The sequence below is a fragment of the Mytilus edulis genome, chromosome 8 (genome assembly GCF_963676685.1).
Source record: "Mytilus edulis chromosome 8, xbMytEdul2.2, whole genome shotgun sequence".
NCBI classification, from domain to species: Eukaryota; Metazoa; Mollusca; class Bivalvia; order Mytilida; family Mytilidae; genus Mytilus; species Mytilus edulis.
The window spans coordinates 36,608,217-36,632,651 of NC_092351.1; the positions used below are offsets into that span (position 1 = coordinate 36,608,217).

At 31.0% G+C, this 24,435-nt stretch overlaps 2 protein-coding genes and 1 long non-coding RNA gene across 4 annotated transcripts in view; 1 reads left to right on the plus strand and 2 right to left on the minus strand.

The window, feature by feature from the left end:
- LOC139485477 (uncharacterized) overlaps positions 1–2,965 on the minus strand; it is a 75,556-nt gene extending 72,591 nt beyond the window's left edge. Inside the window, exon 1 of the long non-coding RNA XR_011655335.1 lies at positions 2,063–2,965. This is a non-coding gene — a long non-coding RNA (uncharacterized lncRNA). The remainder of the gene's footprint in view (positions 1–2,062) is intronic.
- The window catches only part of LOC139486786 (ragulator complex protein LAMTOR1-like), a 513,831-nt gene that overhangs the window by 398,944 nt on the left and 90,452 nt on the right, over positions 1–24,435 (plus strand). The gene's annotated exons all lie outside the window — the stretch shown is intronic.
- The window catches only part of LOC139485479 (golgin subfamily A member 6-like protein 22), a 40,869-nt gene continuing 23,052 nt past the window's right edge, over positions 6,619–24,435 (minus strand). The window contains exons 10-17 of the mRNA XM_071269990.1: positions 23,346–23,420; positions 22,080–22,226; positions 20,390–20,485; positions 18,474–18,620; positions 12,782–13,007; positions 9,215–9,307; positions 8,274–8,369; positions 6,619–7,074 (exon numbers count right to left, since the gene is read on the minus strand). Coding sequence (XP_071126091.1) covers positions 6,736–7,074; positions 8,274–8,369; positions 9,215–9,307; positions 12,782–13,007; positions 18,474–18,620; positions 20,390–20,485; positions 22,080–22,226; positions 23,346–23,420 — 1,219 coding nt within the window. The 3' untranslated portion in view covers positions 6,619–6,735. The remainder of the gene's footprint in view (positions 7,075–8,273; positions 8,370–9,214; positions 9,308–12,781; positions 13,008–18,473; positions 18,621–20,389; positions 20,486–22,079; positions 22,227–23,345; positions 23,421–24,435) is intronic.

Genomic DNA, 24,435 nt, shown 5'->3' on the forward strand with positions numbered 1-24,435 from the left:
ATAATCCTTGTTCTTACAATGAATTAATTCCTCGGTTTCGGAATTATATCAGATTATGCTTTTTGTTTTACAAAATTTATCAGCAATAAGGAATACAAGATCCACACAAAAAGTACTATGATACATGTAGATCATAAGGTTTTATCTTGCATTGAGTATTGACCCTTAAATGACGATGTGTAGATACATGTATCAACAACATATTGAGACTGCTACTGTAAAATATATTTAAACGATGAATTTCAATAAAAACTGTCAAAAAATCAAATGTTCTAGTTTTCAAACATTAGATCATATTGCAAACAAAATCGGCCCCGAACATTTTGGAGCGCTTTCATTTTGTTTACTGTATAACGTTTGTCCTCTTTGAATATATGTATGAGATTTGAACATTGGTGATTTGACAAATTTTCGCATTTTTGGCTTTCATATTGGAAATCATATTATGCATACATCATAGTTATCTATAAATGGCCCCGAAATAACAATTTTGCACAATTCAAACAGAGGGTTGCTGCTCACAAGGTAGCTATTAAACCAACAGTTCCAAATGGTGAAGTTGAAATCATACCTTCGTAATTTTACGGACGCCATCACGAGTTGGTTGACCGTTATGAAATAACCGTTTTACAAATGATATCGGATATATTTCTTACGTCGTAACTACAATCCCCTTCCCTTTCATGAATGTGACCTACTGTATTAGACTATTTACCGGATTTGTTTTCACATAAGCAAAACGATGGGTGTCACATGTGGAGCAGGATCTGCTTACCCTACCAGAGCACCTGAGATCACCCCTTGTTTTCGGTGGGGTTCGTGTTGCTTATTCTTTAGTTTTCTATGTTGTGTCATGTGTATTATTATTTTTCTGTTTGTATTTTTCATTTTTAGCCATGACGTTGTCAGTTTATTTTCGATTTATGAGTTTGATTGTCCCTCTGGTATCTTTCGTCCCTCTTTCGTACAAGTAATAGCTTTAGCTAGCTTTAAAACCAGACTTAATCTACCGTTTTTTACTTAAAAAAAATATCTGTACCAAGTCAGTTATATGACAGTTGTTGTCCAACTTTTATAATGTTTTTGATTTTGCCATTTGATTAGAGTCTTTGCGTTTTGAATTTTCTTCGGTGTTCAGTATTTTTGGAATTTAAATTTTTGCACAATTATACCTATCTTTAATTTTACAAAATTCTGCAGGATCTATTAGCTATATATAATTATCATTGCAACTAAAGTGTGTTAATCTAAAACGAATTTGAATCCCAACTTCTTTGATTTTATCAATCATTATACAAACTGTAATATATAAGTTTGGTTGTGGAATACATAGTAAGTGATCATAATCAAACAAAAAATAAAATCTTACTTAATTGCATCAAAGTTTTACTATTTGATTAAATAATCTTCGTTGATGATGAATGTGATGCTTAAAGACGACTCGATACGGAACTAAGACAGTTATATCAAACTAAATTTCTCAAAATTAATTTTTATTATCTAATAGAATTTTGGATATCTGCAATTCGAAAATCATAAAGGATGCGAAAAACAAATGAATTTTAATCACCACAATATAGTCCATTTAGCATTCTGTTAAATTGACAATATTACTTTACACAACCTGAAATTCATTATTTAAACAAGTTGGCAAACGGGGTCTTTTATCAGCATATTTCCCCGAATGGTTTATCCTTTGATTATCTGCATACTGTTGATTCGTTATTATTCATTGGGCAAAAATTAATCCACTTTTCCTTGAAGGCAAATACTTTACTTTATCAGAGCTAAATTAAAAATAATAAAAATTATAAAGTCCTAAAGTCCTAAAAGATACAACAACAAAAACAATGTATAGGAAGAATATCAAAGTGATATTGCAATAATAATTTAAAAAAAAATCAATAAGTCAGCACTTGTATAAGATTCTTTTATTTCAGGTTAATATGTAATTTTATCAAACTGAATCTGTAAGAAAAGTGTAGATCAACAGTAATCGGTATATATCAGGGATGGGGTCAAGTACTTTAATTTTATTTTATCGATTACATTACAATTACACCTTAATTCAAATGTAGCTGGTTACATTATAATACTTTTCTTTAAAGTAACCATGATTACTATAGATTACTTATGATCACATTGTATATTGTAATATTAAAGACTTTCTTATAAACTTTGTATAATTATGATAGAGCTAATGTTTGTGATTTTTTTTAATTTCCTTAATTCATTCATCTTATTATGAAAACTAGGAGCAGTGTTACATGTATAGTGTTTGATATCATAGACAAGTGTCTTTTTCTGTGTAAAATAAAATAGATAACATTGTTTTTCTAAAACAATTAGCTAAGTGCCTAATTAACAAAAAAAACTGATCAAATACATGAAAAAATCAGTTAAGTATAGTTTTAGTGTCTGTGGGGATATAAATGACAGATGCATTTAAAAATGTATGTTTTCACAGGTGTTAATAACTTCTTCCATTTTTTTGACAAACAAAAGGTGAACTTGGGTATTAAATTTTAATTGTCTTAATTGCAATATCAAAAACATTATTAGTAGTTTATTTTCATTATGAATATATTTGTTTGAAAAATTGCAATACTTGAGACATTCAGAAAGCACATATCAAAACAATTATGGAAATCAATTTTTTTTCAATGTAAGAATAATAAAATTTGATTCTAAATCGCATCAATGTCAAATTAGAACTAAAGCTGTTTTGCTATTGAATTTCTATGAATTTATACCAAACTTTTTGAAGTGTTTAACCAAGAACACAAAATGCATGTAATGCATATTCTTGTATTACAAGAACTCAATCTCACAATGAAACATAAAGAAAGACAAAATTCCTCAAGTAAACGGTCTACAACATAAATCCCACAATGTGAGATCTTCACTCTTCATCATTGTTCATACCTTACTTGGTTGAACTAAACTTGTTATACAGTTATGTTATATATATATATATGATATGACTAATCACCTTAAACAATGATTCATTATGATAGTTAATACTAGTTTGATAATTTTTCATTGATAGTTACATATCTTCTTATTTCTATATTGTCTATCACATACTTTTTTCATATACAAAATTTGTAATCAACAAGTAATCATATGAGTGCAATAGTTAAATAATCTAAAAGTAATCATAATTACATCTGTGTTTACACTGTACATTTCGATTACTTGTAATAAGAAATTGCATGATTATTGTTTACATGAGATTACATTGTAAAATGTAATCGATTACAGCTGATTACGATTACTCAATGCCTTGTCGGTATCAATTTAAGGACTTCCAAATTAAATTAATAATGTGCTTGATAAATATCATTTTTTAAGCTCAATTTTATATTAAATGACTTCTATAATCTTCATATTTCCTTGGTATATCTAATGTTGTACGTTTATATATTCAGATTTAGTACATTATAAAAATTAATTTTTCAAGCAGTTACAGACTTTCTTTATTGATTTTTTAAAACATCAAATAGGTTAACAAACGTAATGATTTTCATTTGCATAAGATCGGTCTCTATATAGTGGACGTAGCCCAATTATTTTAATGGGGACAAAGGTGTCTTAAGATCGAACCTAAGCCATATCTAATGACATCATGATATTGAGACTGTTCTATAAAAGATTTTCTAATCACAATCACAAGTGTTGGCATAGAAGTATATTTAAAAAATAAAAAGGCATTACATTTTACAAATGATTATTATATTAAGAAGAAAATACATGTAGTACTGTTCTAATGATAATAAACAGGAATTACATCTTGCTTGTACATTCAAACTGTTATGAAATCATTGACACAAAACAAACATTATAACTATGTTTTCTATAATTACATCCTAGCTCCTTTGTTTTAACAGGGGTGATCTGAGCCGGATCACCCCTACCAGATCACCCCAGTTTGAGTTTCTTTGATATGCATGCTTTCCTTTGTTCTGTAACATTTTGGCGGGAATGTCAAATTCCACTATAAAACTTATAATTAAATATACAATAATACGGAAAAGACTATCTATCAAAATACACGTAGAAAAAATCCAATGTATATGCTGGGATTTGAACTCAACACCTTTAGCATATCAAGCCACGACACAACCACTACACCAGGACGACTGGCTACGAACTTTCAGTAATTTAACATACTTAAAGGAAGCAAGATATTTCTATAAGTGGGGCGAGTTGGCAGATCTTTATTCATTGGGGGTTTAAACCCTTTTCGTTAATAAGTGAGTTGTCAGTGATTGTTCAGTTTGATTTTACACTTTTTTTTGGAGTCGAGTTGAAATTGTTTGATATCTACTCATCGTGTTCGGGGGTCAAAAAGGGTATAAATCATATAGTAATGTATAAAATATAATGGTTGTGTGGCGTTTTAAACTAGATTTTATGAATTGTAAATGGTTTTTCGTCTAATCTAAAACAGCTGGGATGTAAAATAGTTATCCCACTCGGACTTGGTGTGTCAGTGTTAGATCACCCTCTGGCCTCCGGCCATCGGGGTGATCTTACACTGACACACCGCGTCATCGTGGGATAACAATTAAAAACAACAGTAGAAATATCATCGGTAGAATTTTTAAGTGAGTTGAACTCAAAAAAACATTACAAAGAAAATATCGTACACCTTTCGTGTATAAAAAAAAAACATATACAGGTAAACTTTTTTGAACTAACAAACAAATAAACGAGAGAATATGAGCAAAACAAGTAATCCATACTTTACAGATTTCGATTAGTATATTACATTGAAAATGGGGACAAAACAAACACATGACTATTAAATAAATCTCCCAAATTTGGAACAAAAAGTGATATAATGAAGGTTTGAGATACAATTAAACACCATAAAATATATATCTTAAAGAAAAGCTAAGACTGTCTTTCGACTATAATAAGACCAAATTGGTCTCCTAAACTTATGATAATTAAAAGGATGTATTCTAGGTTGTGACGTGTTCAATTAACATACTTCAGCACAACAAAATTTCATAAGATTTTACGGACGTCATCACGAATTGGTTGACCGTTATGGAATAACCGTTTCACAAATGATATCGGATATGTTCCTTGTGTCGTAACTACAATCCCCTTTCCTTTCATGAATGTGACCTACCGAATTAGACTATTAACCGGATTTGTTTTAACATAAGCAACACGACGGGTGCCACATGTGGAGCAGGATCTGCTTACCCTTCCGGAGCACATGAGATCACCCCTAGTTTTTTGGTGGGGTTCGTGTTGTTTATTCTTTAGTTTTCTATGTTGTGTCGTTTGTGCTGTTGTTTTTTTGTCTTTTTTCATTTTTAGCCATGGCGTTGTCAGTTGTTTTAGATTTATGCGTTTGACTGTCCCTTTTGTATCTTTCGTCCCTCTTTTAGGAAATATCCTTGTCCTAAGACTGCTTCTATAATTAGGTCCCTGGTTGGTGAAACTAGTAAACAATCATTAAAGATTTTTATACGGCTATAACTTATTAAAACATTATTTTCAATAAAAAATAAACACAATTTTTAACTAACTATGATCAAATATATGTTTAAGAGGGGTCAGATGACATTTCATCATACATGTAGAATAGTTTGGCTGATCAACTTAACCAGTATCGATAAAATACCATAATTCAATATTAGTCGGATGTCTTATGCATCGGTTATTATTTGCTTTAAACTGTGATTACTATTGATCAGTGTTTTTGTGTGATGTCCTTTTGTTAGATGTTTTTTTTCTATTATTTTTGCTTTGAAACATATTCAGGTCATCATAACTGTTTGAGAATATTTCTATGAAATGAAATATTGATTTTAAAGATTTTAATCATTAATTTCTGGTAAAAAGAACTTCAAAGAATCATTCAGTGTTACCATGGTCGTTTTTTTTTTTTTTTTTTTTTTTTTCTTTTTTCTTTGTTTTTAGTTTTTTTTTCTACTCAGTTTAATCAATATGTTTGCAGTAAGATATGATAACAATGAAAACATGTGGTAATGCAATAAAATATGCAAAGTGAATTAAGTGATTTAATTACATATTGCTAAAATATGTTTATAATGTAAGCCATATTGTCAATGAATAGACAAAAAATTTATAAAATCAGAGGTATGATCGACCAATTTCTTCTGAATTTATTTATCACCAAGGCCATTTTCAAAAATTAGCCAATTCTTCACCAAAATTTCCAGTATCACAGTTCATATGAGCAATTGTAAGTGTTGTTACCACCATGTTGTGTATTTATTAACTTTTAACCAGATTAATAACTTGAGATTGATCAAAACTGGAATCTGGAGATATATGCAGACATGTACGGATTATAAAAGATGGATCTTATAAGAGAGAGAAATATAAATAGGTTTTTAAAACTATTAGTAAAAAGCTACATATAATATTGTCATGATGATTAAATGCTTGATTGATTGATTGTTGGATGATAAACGTCATGTGGTAAATGTTAAAATGAAATACAATGAAAAGACAAACAGAAAAACAAAGTCCAATGGGGTTATTAACAACTTTCTAACTTTGCTCTGTTAATTTTGAAAAGCCTTTGTTAAGAAACTTAATTACATTTGCCCTTCCAAATCAAAATAATCATGTGAAGTAGTAATTAAATATTTTAAAAATGTATATTCCCTAATCAAAACCAATAGATATATTATCACAGTCTGCTGATGTGCATTACCACATTGCATAAATAAAAAACCTTCAACTTCAAACACTTGTGCCTTTTAAGTTGTCATCATCATCTTTCTTCCAGTAGGCTTGCACAACACCTTTGTAAAGTAAAGGTCCGCCTTTATGTAAAAACAACGCTGGCCATACAACATAGGCAACACTATCTCCGCTCTTTACAAATTCTTTGTATGTATTTTTATCAATTGGCGTGTTTGAAACTGGATCGTTATCCAAATGCATAACAGGGTCCTGAATCACCATACACCAACAAAGATAAATACACTTTTCAAAGAACGTTGATTGGGTTAAAATCTGCATCAAGTTTTCATTTTTGTTGACGTAATCCCAGTCTGCAATTGTATTGTTACAAATCACCTGAAAAAATGATTTTTATAAAATGAATATTTTTATAAATTTTCTGTTAACAAAACTTTGAATTTTTCGAAAAACTAAGGACTTTCTTACCCCAGGAGTAGATTACCTTAGCCATGTTTGGCACAACTTTTAGGAATTTTTTATCCTCAAATAATGCTCTTAAACTTTGTATTTATTTGGCTTTTTAACTATTTTGATCTGAGCGTCACTGATGAGTCTTATGTAGACGAAACGCGCGTCTGGCGTATAAAATTATAATCCTGGTACTTTTGATAACCATTTACACCACTGGGTCGATGCCACTGCTGGTGGACGTTTCGTCCCCAAGGGTATCACCAGCCCAGTATTCAGCACTTCGGTGTTGACATGAATATCAATTATATGGTCATTTTTATAAATTTTCTGTTAACAAAACTTTGAATTTTTCGAAAAAACTAAGGATTTTCTTACCCCAGGAGTAGATTACCTTAGCCATATTTGGCACAACTTTTAGGAATTTTTTATCCTCAATGCTCTTCAACTTTGTATTTATTTGGCTTTTTAACTATTTTGATCTGAGCGTCACTGATGAGTCTTATGTAGACGAAACGCGCGTCTGGCTTATAAAATTATAATCCTGGTACTTTTGATAACTATTCTACTGATAGTTGTTTCAGTTGCCATCATACCCCGTATTCTTATTCTAAACATATATGTTTTTTTTCATACTTTTTAAGAAACTCAAACCATCACAACTATTGATATTACCAAATGAAAACCTATCATAACAAGCATACTCAAACGAAAAAAGTAATTTTTGCATCTTGATAATAAAACTTCTATTCGCAGTTTATGTATAAACCTGGCTGCGACACTCACTGGTGTATATGATTTTTAAAGTGTATGATGGCCAGTACACCTTTCATGAACTCATGTTTAACATCTCTTTTACTGTAAATTGTTTTATACGACTATTTGATTTTGATTTCACCTTCGTTTATCCTTTTTTTTTCTGACACAACCACTACTTTAAATTAGCGTAAATTGAATATAACTTTCATTTCATTTTAATATCTTAAATGGCCTATGTAAGCTCTGTCCATTTTGTTAATACGGATTTTAATTTGAAAACAAATTGGTATATAGATTACTTGCATAAGTACATATAAAATAAGAGATTCGTTTTAGCAACACAAACAGGAACAAATATTGTTTTTTACCTGATTTTCAAATAAAAACTTCGCAAAGTCTTCAGATTTTGATCTTCTTAGTACCAATGCTTCTCTGATGACAGATAAACTAGCAATTTCGTCTTTCTGTTTTTAGAATTTGATATTATATAAGATATCTTATCACAATAATTCATCACTATGCAAATTGATGTGAAATGGGTAAAGCTATTACTTTTGAACATCTTTTTGAGGCTCCAAATGTTCATCTCAGTGTACTTTTTAGCCATGTTTATCGTACAACACATAAATGTATTTATTTTTGCACCTATATCTGTTTCGTCGTTTCTCAATTTGTAAGTATCTGAATTTTCATTATATTTCGATCTTTTACCTTTCATTTATATACAAAATACTTTTCGTATGTCATGAAACTTTGCGAAGGAAGCTGAATCTGAGATCCCTCTAACCAATAGTTCAGGAGTATGTATTAATGGGGCACAATCAGAAAAGTTTGGAGTGCTAATGAAAAGAACATCATCAGTAACCTGTATTGGAAAATAAGAAATCTATCTTCTCTGGTAATCTTTTTGAATAGGAGTGCCGACAGCCTGCTTGAAAATTCTACCTCCAAATTCAAAATATTTGCCTTCAGTGAAAACACCGATCAATTTCATCAAAACAATAAATGTGAAGCTTATATTACTATTTTATGGAGGAAAGCATTATGGATTATTTCTCTATGGTAAGTTTATGTAGAGTGAAGAGTGGATAATTTTAAGGCTTTGATATAAATTTATTCAGAAAAGGACGGAGATTTAAAATTTTCCAAAATTTCAGTTTGACCGTTTCATAATTCACATTTAGTGAATTACACTACGCGGGTAAGTAGTGTGACATTATTTCTTAAATCCCTCTATCAATGTGCACATTTTTTTTAATCTAACGGATAATTCCTTAATTTGTAGAACATATTTATATTCTAAACATACCGTTTTTAAAGTCAAACACATTGTTTCTGCAAGTGCTTCTCCAAGTTTATGTATTTGCTCTTCGGCTTTCAGTATGCATTCTATATAGCAACACTGAAATTTCAAAATTTAATAATTATTTCAACTGTTTCTCCATGAAAAGACATTTTTCTTCAGAATAAAACGTGTACGAACAAATATATATTGTTTTGTGTTATTCATTTTGTAATGATGATAAGATAAATAATAGTTCATTTAAAAGCTGCCAAATTCATGTTCACCGATTTATCTCAAATTCTAATATATTGTTTATAACAAGGTAAAACATTTTTCCAAACTATCAAAAGTATAGAATAAAAAATTTACAAGACATGGTCTCAATAAGATGTAGCTTCGTTTCGTAAGAATTTTAGCCAAGACGCCATCTAATTAACTATCGAGTTGACCTTCTATGACCATATAAGCGATGTAAACATAAACATAGGATATAACTAGATTGAGCAACCCGTGCAATTAGATTTTTATAGGTCTGTTAAATGTTGTTTTATTAATTTTATTAATTATAAATTTATGTGTATCGTTGTTTTTACCTTTATAAGAAAGATTTTTGTGGATCGAATTAGTCAATCAAATTGTTTACCTTTGTTTCGCTTTCAATGTTGACATTCTTTTAAATAACAATACACGGGTAATGCATACGTATTCTATCTCTTTCTACGTGGTTAAATTGGAGTTCACATGAATACGGATTTAATGAGGTCGAGTTTTTCACTTGCAAGTGAATACTTCATTATCAATATTTATTAGCTTCATTTGACAAAATTGAACCATTTTAGCTGATAAAAACAAGTTATTATTTCACTATTTCACTTTCATTAATGATTGAACAAAAAAAAAACATACTTTAGATTTTTTATGTATTTCGTAGCTAGTGCCCCTTTAAGTGTCACATATTTATCTATAATACAGTTGAGCAAGAATGTATCCCCAGTACACGGATGCCCCATCCTCACTATCATTTCTTATGATCAGTGGACAGTGAAATTGGGATAAAATCTCTAATTTGACATTAAAATGATAAAGATCATATCATAAGGAACATGTGTACTTAGTTTCAAGTTGATTGGACTCAAACTTCATCAAAAACTACCTCGACCAAAAACTTTAACCTGAAGCGGGACAGACGGTAAAACGGACTAACAAACGGATGAACGAACGAAAAGACGGACGAATGGACGCACATACCAGAAAACATAATGCCCATAAATGGAGCATAATAAATGGGGCATAAAAACAACATTATAAAGAAAAGATCAGTACCCATCCTATAAATACATATTAAACACATTTTTATGCGTTACGTTATAACCACATTAAACAGGTAAATCATAAACAAAATTAATTCACCAAACTAGATTTAAACGTGAATAATCACTGACCAATTTTATCAAAATTTTACAGCTTAAACCAAGTAACAATGGATTTATTAAAGTCCACATAAAAACATATTGCTTGGTATTCAATTTATTGTAGCAACATCGCTAAGACCAGATATAGTCATTTGGTCACATGGAACTAGGCGGGCGGTATTGCTGGAACTAACAGTCCCATGGGAAGACAGAATAGAGGAAGCTTATGAAAGAAAGATGGCAAAATACCAGCAGCTAGTAGAGGATTGCAAACAGCGGGGATGGAGGACGTGGTGTATGGCAATAGAAGTCGGATGCAGGGGCTTTGCAGGACAATCAATGTGGCGGGCACTTAGGACCTTGGGAGTGGTAGGAGCAGAGAGGAAGAAACTGATTACAGAAGTGTGTAGAAAAGCAGAAGTGGCATCACAGTGGATTTGGAGGAAAATAGACGAAGTGTGGAAAAGTGCAAAGTGATAGAACAATGAACAGTTATTGTGTAGATAATGGACAGATATACAGAACAGCATTCAGTTACAGAAGAACAGCAATGACATCAACTGAGACATCGGAGCCGTGTAGGCCATCCAGTTCCAGGTTCAGATTGATCACCGGAGCCGGCGCACCTCTGGAGGTTGTTGTGGAATAGCGCCGAAACAGCCAAGGTGGAGGACTCCACCTGATGATGGAATTGGATCAGCATTCCTTTGATGTTTACAAGGTAGTCAATTCATGAACAAAATTATTTCATAAAACTAGATTTAAACGTAAATAATCCACTTTAATCAAAATTTTACAGCTTAAAACAAGTAACAATGGATTTATTAAAGTGCACATAAAAAACATATTGCTTGGTATGTAATTTATTATATCAATCATGTATAAGGGTTGCTGTGCTTTTTTGTCTGGTTTCATAAAAGTTTTACCGCTAAACAGAATATCTTTAACAATCTGAAATCAAGTTATGCATATATTGTTTTTCCTCTTTTACCTGGCAATAAAAATCATGATTGACCCACTACAACCATTAAATACTGCTGTTTTTAGGACAATGACAGTTTTGGTACTGAGATGTTGCGAAAGGCACTCATTAACATGATAAATATACAAATCACGAACTGTCACAAAACGACCCTAAATTCTTAAGTTTTTTTTCTGTGAATAATCATCCACATGAATGTGATAATAACATACGAAAATCTTTATAGAAGACTTAATTGCAAGGTTGTATAAGTAAATATAAATTATATACATGAATGCGTCTTTCGTTTTATTTTATAGAGAACAAGTATTGAACAAGCATTTAACGTTCTACCGCTCTTTGCACATAATTAACTTCGGTCAACGCTTATAGACTGAATAGAACTACATAAAACGACAGCATTCAATCGTCATTATGTTATGTCTACACCTAGAAGTACATTTAATTGAAACTTTGTTATATCCGGGTTGTTTTATCAAATGTAAGACATATCCTTCTGAGAGTAAATATCTCCATATAGGTATATAAGTCAACTTAAGGCCGCTATGATCGCAAAAAAAAAACATTGTCTGTAATGTCAATAAGCAGTGCTTGAAATTGGAACTCTATGAGTATCTGTACGATAATACACTATATGTATTTATAGAAATATAATGACACGAACTATATATATTAACAAGCTATGCATGAAAGATGAATATTTTGTTTTTGAAAATGAGTACGACCTGAACCTAGCCTTACCTAGGTTGCAAATACGAACGTTTTGAAATAGGAAAAATCCGTAGCTCTATAGTATAACACAAATATCATAAGGACCTAAGAGCTACGGTTCAGCAGCTCGACTACGCGTAGTACAGTAGTTATATAATACTACAATGATGAAATTAGTCAAATATATATATGTACAAACATGTACCCCAGTTTAGATATTATTACATTATTTTGTTACTTACATTCAGTTCCTTTGACTCTATATCTGACCAGTGGAAATAATATTACATTTAGCCTTAGTTTATCAAACATTAGAATTACTTTTTTTGAAGTTTTCAAGTGTTTTTGATGTACTGTCTTATTAATAGATATTAACTTAAAAAGAGGAAACATAGTTTGAAAAAAATATGACAAGTTTAAAACAAAATGTATCTGTTGAAAAAAACATTTTTTTTTCTCAATCAAACAATTAAAATGAAATATAACCTTCAGTAGTCTGTGAAGGTGTCGTATGATGATTTCTTCTAGTTCACTCTCTTTTAAGTCTGGGTAGTATTTCTTGGCCTCTATAGTGTTTTCCATAGCATCTGTCCATTCGTTGTCATACAGCTCGCCATACTTCTCGCCAATTTTCATTGGACGATTTGGATCACCGAGATCTGTGATAGATGGATTGCCTTTTGTCAATTTTTCACCTGCAACACTGCTCAACCTTCAAAATTAACAAAACTTATCAACACGTTTGCGAACATTCTTCAGTTACTGCGATCCCACTCAGGTCTGTACTTTTTTTTATTTTTTTTTAAGGATGAATAAATTGCCAATTATGTCAGGTCTGTCTTTTGTTAAATCTTTTTCTGCTTTATGTCGATTTGATGACTTTAGCCCTTATTTTTAACTTATTCTTATAATTTGTTCTTATGTTGTTCTGTAACACGACTTTTCCATTTCACATGAGGACGGAGCGCTCATTATCATGTTTAGCCCCTATTCATTCTATATGAGCTTATACAATTCATGAGCCTGTCGTTGAATGATCCAGTTTGGTTTGTATGTATCATATTTGGTTTTCGTAAATGATTTTTTAATAAATTATGCCTTTAGTTTTCTCAATTATAATAATTGTTTTGAACAAATAGTGTTGTCAACTTTAGTTATACTTATAATTGAATACAAATTATGTAACAAGCCAAATAATAAAAATAATAAAAAAACATTATTATTATTATAATTATTATTATCATTAATGTGATAAAAAAATTCTTGGGTTCGAAATGAAAGTGAACATCAATGAGTGTTAGGAAGTAACCACGTATATGTTTTTTCTTAGATAATTATTATAGGTCGTCCATCTGTGCTCATATCATGGAAGATCAAGATATGGAGGAGACATTTTCTGTAATATCCTTAGACTCAAAATTCATTAAGACAATCTGAAATGTGGGTTACTAAGTAAAAGGACATCACCACTTTATTTTAAAGAGACTTTAAAGAACTTTTCAAGATATTTTTTTTTCTTTTGTCTTTGAAAAGTTAACTACAAAATCAAGTCGTTCAGTAGTTGTTGGGATCAGTGTACATGTATATCCTGGTGCAAAAAAAAAAAAGTTCATTACACAAAACAAAATGTGTAAGGATTTACAATTGATTTGACACTACTCGATTTTATTTGATCACAGTACTCCTGTAGGAAGAATGTTAAAAAAACTTTTATAAGATGTTTAGTCCAACATCAAAGACGACCCTTTAGTTTACGAAGTTATGGTATCAATTATAAAGACAATTTATAATTATTATTTTATGGACAGACATATTTGCAATTTTCTAAAATCTTCTGTTTCGTGAATGACAAATATGGTTTTCTAAGATTTGTTGTGAAAAATGAAAATTTGACGTTCATTTTATCAAAAAGGGTTTCTCAAAATTGATTATATTAATTGATAAATACAATATGATGAATGTGCATTTGTTATTATCGTTGATATTAAAGTGAAATCTAGGGCTGTTTTATTTCGAGCTTTTGTATTATTTCTCAAAACATTACCTTTGCTTCGTAAATGGAAAACACTTATAGATGATAGTTCTTGGCAGAAAATTAAAATTGCTTTTGAACACAAATCTATGTAAAATTGAGATGGGAAATGGGGATTGTGAGACAACAACTCGACCACAGAAAAAACAACAGCAGAAGGTCACCAAAGGGTCTTCAATGAAATGTGAAATTCCCGCAACCGGAGGCGTCCTTCAGCTGGCCCCTAAACAAATATATACTAGTTCAGTGATAATGAACGCCATACTTATTTCAAAATTGTACACAAGAAACTAAAATTAAAATAATACAAGACTAACAAAGGCCAGAGGCTCCTGACTTGGGACAGGCCCAACAATGCGGCTGAGTTTAACATGTTTATGAGATCTCAACCCTCTCCCTATACCTCTAGCCAATGTAAAAAAGTAAAATTAATGCATACCAATACGCACATTAAAGTTCAATTCAAGAGAAGTCCGAGTCTGATGTCAGAAGATGTAACCAAAGAAAATAAACAAAATGACAATATTACATAAACAACAACAGACTACTAGCAGTTAACTGACATGCCAGCTCTAGACTTCAATTAAACTGATTATGATTTCATCATATGAATATCAGGCACAATCCTTCCCGTTAGGGGTTTAGTATCATACCATCATAACATATATGAGAAGAACATAGTCCGCGTCATGCCAACAACTGATTTTTGAATAAATGTGTTTAGTTCCGATGCAAAGACACTATAGGTAAATCAATATTAACGCCAAAATATGCAATCTTTAACGACCTGACAACAGTATCGTACTTATATGCCTTCTTAATAAGTCTATTTAAAGGTTTTGTTAGTTTCTGAGGTGAATAATGACATTTTTGTGCTTTATAAAGAATATTTCCATAAAAAATTGGATGTGAAATACCTGAACGTATAAGAAGTCTGCATGTTGAGCTATATTTACGAATGATGTCCTTATACCGATGATAAAATTTAGTAACTGTTTTGACTAGTTTGTGATATCGAAAACCCTGGTGTAATAATTTTTCAGTAATACATAAATTTCTCTCGTTAAAATCTAAAACATTGTTACATACACGAGCGAATCGTACAAGTTGAGATATATAAACACCGTAAGATGGTGACAAGGGAACGTCACCATCTAAAAATGGATAATTAACGAAAGGAAATGAAAAATCATCTCTTTTATCATAAATTTTAGTATTAAGCTTTCCGTTAGTGTTATATATATTAAGATCGAGGAAAAGGCAGTGGTCATTGTTAGTATTAGCTTTATTTAAAGTAAGTTCAACAGGATAAATTTCTTTAGTATACATACTGAAGTCGTCATTATTGAGAGCCAAAATATAATCCAAATATCTAAAAGTATTATTAAATTTGTTTATCAGATGTTGTTTCGATGGGTCTTTGCTTATTTTTGTCATAAATTGTAACTCATAGCAATACAAAAACAGGTCCGCAATTAGTGGTGCACAGTTTGTCCCCATTGGAAGTCCGATAACCTGACGATATACGGAATCTCCAAAGCGAACAAAAATGTTATCTAGTAAAAATTCAAGGGCAGATATATTATCAAAGCATGTCCAATCGACATCGTTTTTTTTTGTGTATTGCTACTAAAAAATGACCTAAAAGAGTTTGAACATATATGTTCACATTCTGACTTTTTAAATGCCCATTAAATAAAGTGTGTGAATTTTTTCTTAATGAAAATGTGAGGCAATGTGGTATACAGGGTGGAAAAATCAAAACTTTGAACAGATTCAAAATCACCAATATGAGCATGCAATTTATCAATTACTTCCAACGAGTTCTTGACACTCCAAAAGTAATTAATTCCACTATTTTCGAAGGCCTTATTTGAACAATTTATTATCAGGTTTTTGATTGTACCAAGTGTACTGGTAAGAGGAATAGCCAATTTAGTAGTGGAACAATGGCTTGAAGACGAAATAAATCTATATTTGTAAGGTATTTTGTGTAGCTTCGGAATCTAATACATATTTGGGACCTTCATTGTATTTGGTTCTGCTTGTATAGCGGCAGCTAAAAGTTTATGTTTGTTACAGATGTCGTTTTCTGAAAATGGAGTCAGTTGGAATGTTGGTGAATTGGTGATTTCTTTTTTCAGAACCTCAATGTAAAATTTACGTCAAACAATAATGATATTATTAGCAGCTTTATCGGCCGGGACAAAAACAAATTCCTTGGCTAGTTCTTTTAGTTTATGTTTGATACGAGAAATAGGTTTATTGTGGTTATAGTTAATAGTATTTAAATGTTGAATACGTATATCAACTATCTTCATTACTGAATTAAAAAAAGAGTCCGAAGATTTGTTGTCAGCTTTTTCCCGTTTTATCCATTTCAAACAGTAAGTATGTAGTGAGTCGTGGATGATATAACGACACTCATTCCAATTAATAATTGACGGGGGACGATATTTAGGTCCTTTAGTGAGTAATGATTTTAACTCTCGGTCTTGAACGATGTTAAGATCTCCTGTTATAACATGAGAAATGGGTCCATAAAGGTATTCGGAATTACTACAATTACATGAAGTAGGTGTATTTTCACTGATATTAACATCTTTACACAATTGGCTATAATTAAACACAAATTTCCGGGTAGATTCCTTGTTAATATAACAAATAAGAGGTAGCTCAGTATTGTCAAAATATCCAGGAATTTGTTCTTTAACAGAATGGTCGTTAAATATACCGGCAATATTTACAAAATCAAAACCTGTAAACTATTTCATGAAATTTTTAAGACTTTAAAAAAGGAGGAGGTGGATATTTAAAGATTATGCAAACTAATAAGTTGAAGAAAAACTGTCAATACCATCGCAAAAACATTTATACAAATAACAAGAGACATACAACAGTCTATAAAACACAACATAGTCAAATATTATCAATCAACAATAACGCCGCAAAAATCGGGGATGATCTCGGATACGAAAAAAATGAATCCGATCCTGCTCTATATTTGGAGCCTGTTTTTTTTGTTTTTAATTAATGTATAAATTCAGTGTTAGTCTTATCTATTGGTATCTCCTTATATGAAAAGAGATCATTGCAAAACATTCTCCTTCGTCTGTAAAACAACTATTTTACAGCTGGTGATGGCGTTCCTAAAATTTTCGAAGTTATGATTTCAACTTCCTTCAACACACTCATTGGAACATAACTTCCTGGATAATAGCAATATCCAATCTATGCAATCATGGTAGAAAAGTGTAGCATTTCGAATGGGAGAAATATACGCAATATGCTGGCGCTTATAGATGTTGCTACGAAGAAATTGAAAATTTACTAATGGGAAACAGAAATCATTTCTTTAGTCGTAAAGTCCTGTTCTTACTGACTTTTATCGTCGGGATTAAGATCATTGCAATGTATCCATCTTCGTCTGTGAAACAAATATTATATTACCTGTGATTGCGTCCTTAAATTTTATAAGTTATGAATTCAACATCATAAGATAGAATCCTTAAGTTGGAACAGATGTTGGCCGTGATGTGAACATTCGTCTATAAAGCTACTGATTGCGTTTCAATTAATCTCTAAAACCTTAAATTTTCTGTCATTTGTCTGTCATTAAATTGTTCAGACATCAACTCAACATGCATCTATCGTTTGTATTGCAAACTGATACCAGGAAAAAGGAACACAATAAGAAATATCCTGTAATATCTCCAAATGATTACCCAGATCAGTAATCAGCTTCTGGTATATATGTATATATTATATGTACACATTTCTTGGAATACAATTGTATATCATTTTTAATGCCTATTCAATCGTCTATTTTTCGTTTTAGTGACTTCAGAAATGGATTAAATTTCATTGTTCTTTTTTCGTTATATCTTGTCACGTATTCTTGAACAGAAATTTGATAAACATTTGTTAATTTCTGATTAGGTACATAATTTGATTTGCATATATAAAAACCTGGAAATGTTGCGATTGAACCCTGTACTACCATAGCTAAAAAATATGTAGAATTTCCCACGTAAACCAGAAACTCAATAATATTTGACAATGAAAAGACTAAAGTCGTGACTGACGTAGGAGTGTAGCTTAAAGATAAAGGATGTAAATAAGTTTCTAATATTACATTTGTATTACCTAGTTTGCAAATCATCTTTCTCTTTTCTAACACCCTTTATTGTTTCTTCTAGATTTGAAATCATGCTTTTTTGTTGATTCACTATCCTGTTTATTTCAGACATGCTATTATCCTTCTGTTTAAGGTGATGTTGAAATCCCTGCTGCCTAAAAAATATCATACTTACACTTCCACATTTAATGAGAATTTCATGCAACTTTTCGTATTTTTATATTGGTTCCAGAAAAATCCTTGCTTGCTTGTTTTTGTTAATTTATTTTTTATTTTTGAAGTGTAGTCTTTAGTTATTATATTGGTAAATTCTAAACTTGTGCTCTTGTTAATCGTGTCGTTTTAATCATATTTTATTTTTAATGCGTATTTCCTTTAGAATATAAATGTTGCGATATGGTTTTCTCTGAAACGTTCTTGTAATCTTTTTATCGGTCAAAATTTGAGCTTTTATATTCAAGTTGGGATAAATGGCTTACTGCATTCTATTGTTCGTATAAATCATATCTTTAATAATTAAAACCGGCTGTTGTTGTGACACATTCTTAAACTAAATACCTTAATGATGATTGAGGTTAATTTTGGTTAAACTTGTCTCCCTATTTTCATAGGAAAAGATTTTTGGAAAAGATTACATTTCTATGTTTGGCCATGAGGGCCTTCTTGGTTGATGGGCGGGATCCACGGATAGTTTTATAAAAAAAAAGTAAAATCACAAAAATACTGAACTTCGAGGAAAATTCAAAACTAAAAGTCCCTTATCAAATGGCAAAATCAAAAGCTCAAACACATATACTTTAATGATGATTAAGGCCAATTTAATGTAAGTATGCCCAATCGTTCGTTGGAGAAGATATGGGTAAAAAATTACAAAAAATTACGAAAAATTGTGAAAAATGAATTTGAAGCGCAATAACTCCTTATGGGATCAAATGACAATTTAAATCATTTTTGACTAATTTGTACATCGTACATTGCAGAACAATTTTGCTGTCTAAGCTTATCTCTATCTATTATAATATACAAGACAATCACCAAAAAAACGATTTAGAGGCAGCAACCAAACAATGGATTGTCTGATGCGTTCGAACACTTCAGGGCATATTGATCTTGATCCGTTGAACATTTTAGCCATGGCCACCATCTTGGCTCTTTGGCGGGATTATTGAATAAATTTTATTAACTACATCCCGAGGCAAATTTTGGTTAAATTTTGAACAGCAGATTCATTGGCGAAAATTTTGGTAAGTCATTACACAAAAATGTAATTTAAAGGGCAATAACTGTTTAAGGGGTCAGTTTACAATTTTAATCATGTTCACTTAATTGGAGATCAAACCAATTTTTGCTTTTTACAATTTATCACTATCTATTATCATATTCAGAATAATGTCCAAAAACTGCAAAATTTCCTTAAAATTACCGATTAAGTAGCAGCAACCCAACAAAACATTTTGTCTGATGCATTTGAAAATATCAGGGCGTATAGATATTGACCTAATGAATATTTCAACCCTACCCCATCCCTAATGTCAGATTTGAATTAAATGTCTTTGTTTCAGAGATATTTAGGACAAAACTGCAGTTACCGGCATATTCTATTTTGAGCCATGGCGACCACTTGTTTATTGGGCGTGGTCATCGAATACATTCATGAAATAATACCCTAAGGACGATTTAGGCCAAGTTTGGTTTATTTGGCCTAGTTATTTCACAGCTAAAGATTTTTGTCAAAGTTAAGAGACGACGAAGGACGCCATGATTTGTCGGTCTATTCCGTATTTTTGTATAAATTATTTTCATGTTTCGTTTGTATCATTTTTAGTAACTTTCTCCATCGTAGAGATAGCTTTTATTTCATAAAAGTAATAATCTTTTATTGTATTTGTATGTTATTCTTATAATACTCAATACATGTACATACTTGCTTTGGAATTCTATTTCTTTTTCTGCCTGTATCCTCTGGTATGTTTCAATGCGTTGTTCGTAATCATCAAATACCTTTTGAATAGACTGGCTCCTATAAATATATCAACTTGTTACATAAAGGTGATGTCACTGGTTCCGGCCATTTATGGATTTTTGATTATCTCGAATTATTGAATTTATAAAAATTGAGACTGCATTTACAAAAATAAGGTGTTTATCAATTTATCTAATTATTCATTAAGATTTTCACACACGTAGTATATGTGTTTAAATAAACTCAACAAGATAAGTTAATATTGATTGATTGATTGTTGCTGAACGTCCAGTGGCAAATCAAGTAAATATTCAAAATCCGGGTAATTGAGTTTAGGTATTCAGTCTAGCATGTCGTCGTGAAAATAAGTAAACGAAACAGGTAAATGGGAAAAAAATGTGTGTGTTGAAAAAGACTGAGCAGATCGAACATCATCAAAAACTAGTTTGGCTTTAGGTGCCGAGGAAGGGAAACTATTCAGTAAAATCCATAAAGTTGATCATGGTAGGTACAAATCGATGATCATTCTGATCCGGTTGTGTAAAAACCGAGGAAAAGAAGGTAGGACTGCAGTTATTGTAGTAAGGAGATAACTCTATTTTATTTTAAAGCTTTGACTGCATCATATCGATGGTTGCAAATAAGTTGCCACGAGCATCACTGAAGAGAAATGTATTGTCGAAATGCGCAACTGGTGCAAGAAAATTGGTACCGTTAATTTTATTACTGGCGACGCGTTAAAAGAGACACTGAACGGCTATTTGTCGTCTGAGCTTAAAAAGACAATATTGGTATCTCCATTGTATTGAAACTGACAAAATACAACGTCAAATCATCAATTAAATATGTGTCATACGTCGTCTGCGCTTACGCTTACGTTTTCCTAGTATCATTTTCATAACATGATAGATGATTTTGATTGATAAGATTTTGAACTAATAAATGGTACAATCTCAAATATAGAATGTGACAATTGGTATGCAATCGATCATTGAAAAATGTGAATTTTCAAAAGGCAATTGAAATCATGCTTTTTTTGTTGATTCACTATCCTGTTTAATTAGGAATTATATCAAGAATTCAATTCATGATAGAGAATAATGAAGATTTGGACAAATCATGCTATTCAAAATATTTTTTAATCTTTTCTCAGCTCCTTAATGCACACTAGTTTTAATGGTGTTCGTGCTGCTGGGTCTATTTCTTTACACAAATGTTTGTCCATTTTATCTTTCCACGCACAATATATTTGTCATTTTGGAATTTTATCTTATTTCCCGGTCATTTATACAAAGTTACTCAGTATATGAGAGATGCATTTGCTCTAAACCTAGAAAATGGTTTTAATTTACGAATAGTTTGGATTATTGTTTAATCTTTGATACATCAAAAATAGTTGAACATAGTTCGTAATAACAACTTAGATGTACTGGAATGCATGCTCAGACAATCATATCATATTGAAATGGTTATAAAACTACGTAATAAATTAGTATTTACTCACTAATACATATTTTCCATACCACGTACTACAACTACATGTAAGTTACAATTACGATGGATAATGTAACTTCTGTTTCTTAAAATATTTCCCTTTTACATTATTTTTATTTGTAGATCAGGTATGTGTGAATAATTGTTATAACTGTACCTTAGTTGCAAGTCATCCCTCTCCTTTTTGATTGTTTTAATTTTCTTTTCCTGATCTGATACCATTTCTTTATGTTGATTTAGCATCTGGTTTAAGTCTGATATATCTCTATCTTTTTCATTCAGTTGTTGTCGAGATTGTTGGTCCCTAAATAAATATTTATCATTTTAAAAATCTATTTGATATTGATTTTTTTCTAAAATCGGATGTATATAGATATAAGAAGATATGGTATGAGTGCCAGTGAGGCAACTCTTTCATCTATGCCACAATTGGTAAACTTATGCTTGTAAACACATCTAAAAGTGTCATAAATTACAAATATTTTTTTTCATCTTATTTGCTAGTCTGTCGGTGTACACTTATTTAAACATTTTGTCTGTACATTTCCAGTTTACTTAATGATGTGTATAAAAGAAAGACAATTAATATCATTTGGCATGAAACATATTGTGTTGTTCTGTTAAGCTAGTGAACATAATGATTATATGCACATGATTGTTTTTGTTTAAAGATAGTTTTGATTTAGTTAAAAAACTGACTTGATTAAAAATACAAATAAAACCACCATTACAAACACAAATCTATTGCAGTGATCCTGTGCGTGTCTGTAAATAAACAAATCTATTTTATTTTTAGAAAGCTACCTGTAATCAGAATAAATTTACCAAAAAGTCACTTTTTGTGACGTTGATCCGTTCATGTGACGCGCAGTTTATATTTCGTTTTTGGCGTTCTGATGTGCTGTCGTAAATTCATGGGAGCTGTGTCCGTTGATATTCTGCTGTTCACATGATGTTATGTGCTATTATATTGAACTTTAGTGTATTTCTCTGTGCTGAGTGATTTTGCGATTGATTGTATAGTGTTCCTGTCACAAACGATTTTTTGTTATTTTAGCGGTATTTTAACATTGCCATATAAGGGGGAGATTTGGCTAGGTACCAAAACAAGGTAAAACCCACCATTTGATTCTTAAAATGTCTTGTACCAAGTAAAAAAATTGGCAGTTGTTATCAACAGTCTGTTTTATGTATTTTGGCGTTTGCTCTTGTTGTAGTTCAGTGATTTTTCTGATTCCGTTTTGTTCCTTATATAATTATTGTGTTAACCTCGGTTTTAGTTTGTTATCCGGAATTATTTTTACTTTTTGGAAGTATGACTTTTCAACAGCGGCATATTACTGTTGCCTTTATTGTTATTAAACTCAATATGGAATTTAGACATTATCCAACCGTTAAAGTGCAGTATACGATAAAAACATACTTGGCGTGCATTTCTGTTTCTTTTTCCTTTAATTCACGTTCCATACTTTCGAATGCCAATTGTATAGACTGGTTCCTGCAGATACATTAAATATAAAAAAGAAGATGTGGTATGATTGTCAATGAGACAACTGTCTTCAAGAGACCAAAATGACACAAAAATAAGTTTGTTTAACTTATTGTCATTTTGATAGGATATTTGAAGTGTTAATTTCAAATTTCTAAATGAGAACGATAAATAACACACTAAGATTTGTGCTCAAATTCTTTGCGTATATGCACGCGGTTATTTATAATTATAAACAAGTTCCTTGGCTGAATAGTTTGCTATTTTGTATTTAGATTTGACCAACGCGTTTAAAATTTATACAAAAGCAGATTAACAGTAACGCTTTAAGTAAATCACAATACTAATAGTCATTTGAAAGCCCGAGTTATAAACAAATGGATTTTATTTTGCTAATTCTTCACTAATGCACTATAAATAAAGACAACTTTAAATCATTATTACCAATCGCAGAATAGTTTTATACGTAAATTCAATTGAAATGGCTTCTTAACTTTTTTCAAGAAATGGTATACTTTTTTGTTTGTGTTACCACAGACAATAAAATGATTTCATAAAAAAAACCGGATGTTGGATAAAATTTCAGCACAAGTTTTAGTGTGTTTTTAGTCATTTTCAGTGTGGGTTTTTTTTTTTTTCGTTTTTTAAATTCCGTATTTACTTTTAGTTATCAACGAGTTTTGGGATTTTTTTATTCTCAGTATGTATTTATCTGTTTACCATGCTTAAACTTTTTCGAAATTCTAAGAATTTTCTACCCTATGAATGGATTACCGTAGCAGTTTTTGGCACATCTTTTCAGAGTATTGTGTTTAACTTTTCAATACTGTTTAACTCGTATTTTACTGCGCCTTTTATTCTTTTTAATTCGAACGTCCCTGATTAAATTTAAGAAAATTAAATTTGCATCAGGCGTACACATTTTAATCCAGGTTTTAGCATGAGTTTACCGTACACGATATAAGGACAATCGTGTTCAATGGCAATCTGGAAAACAGTTCATTTTGTATCTGCCATAATGGAA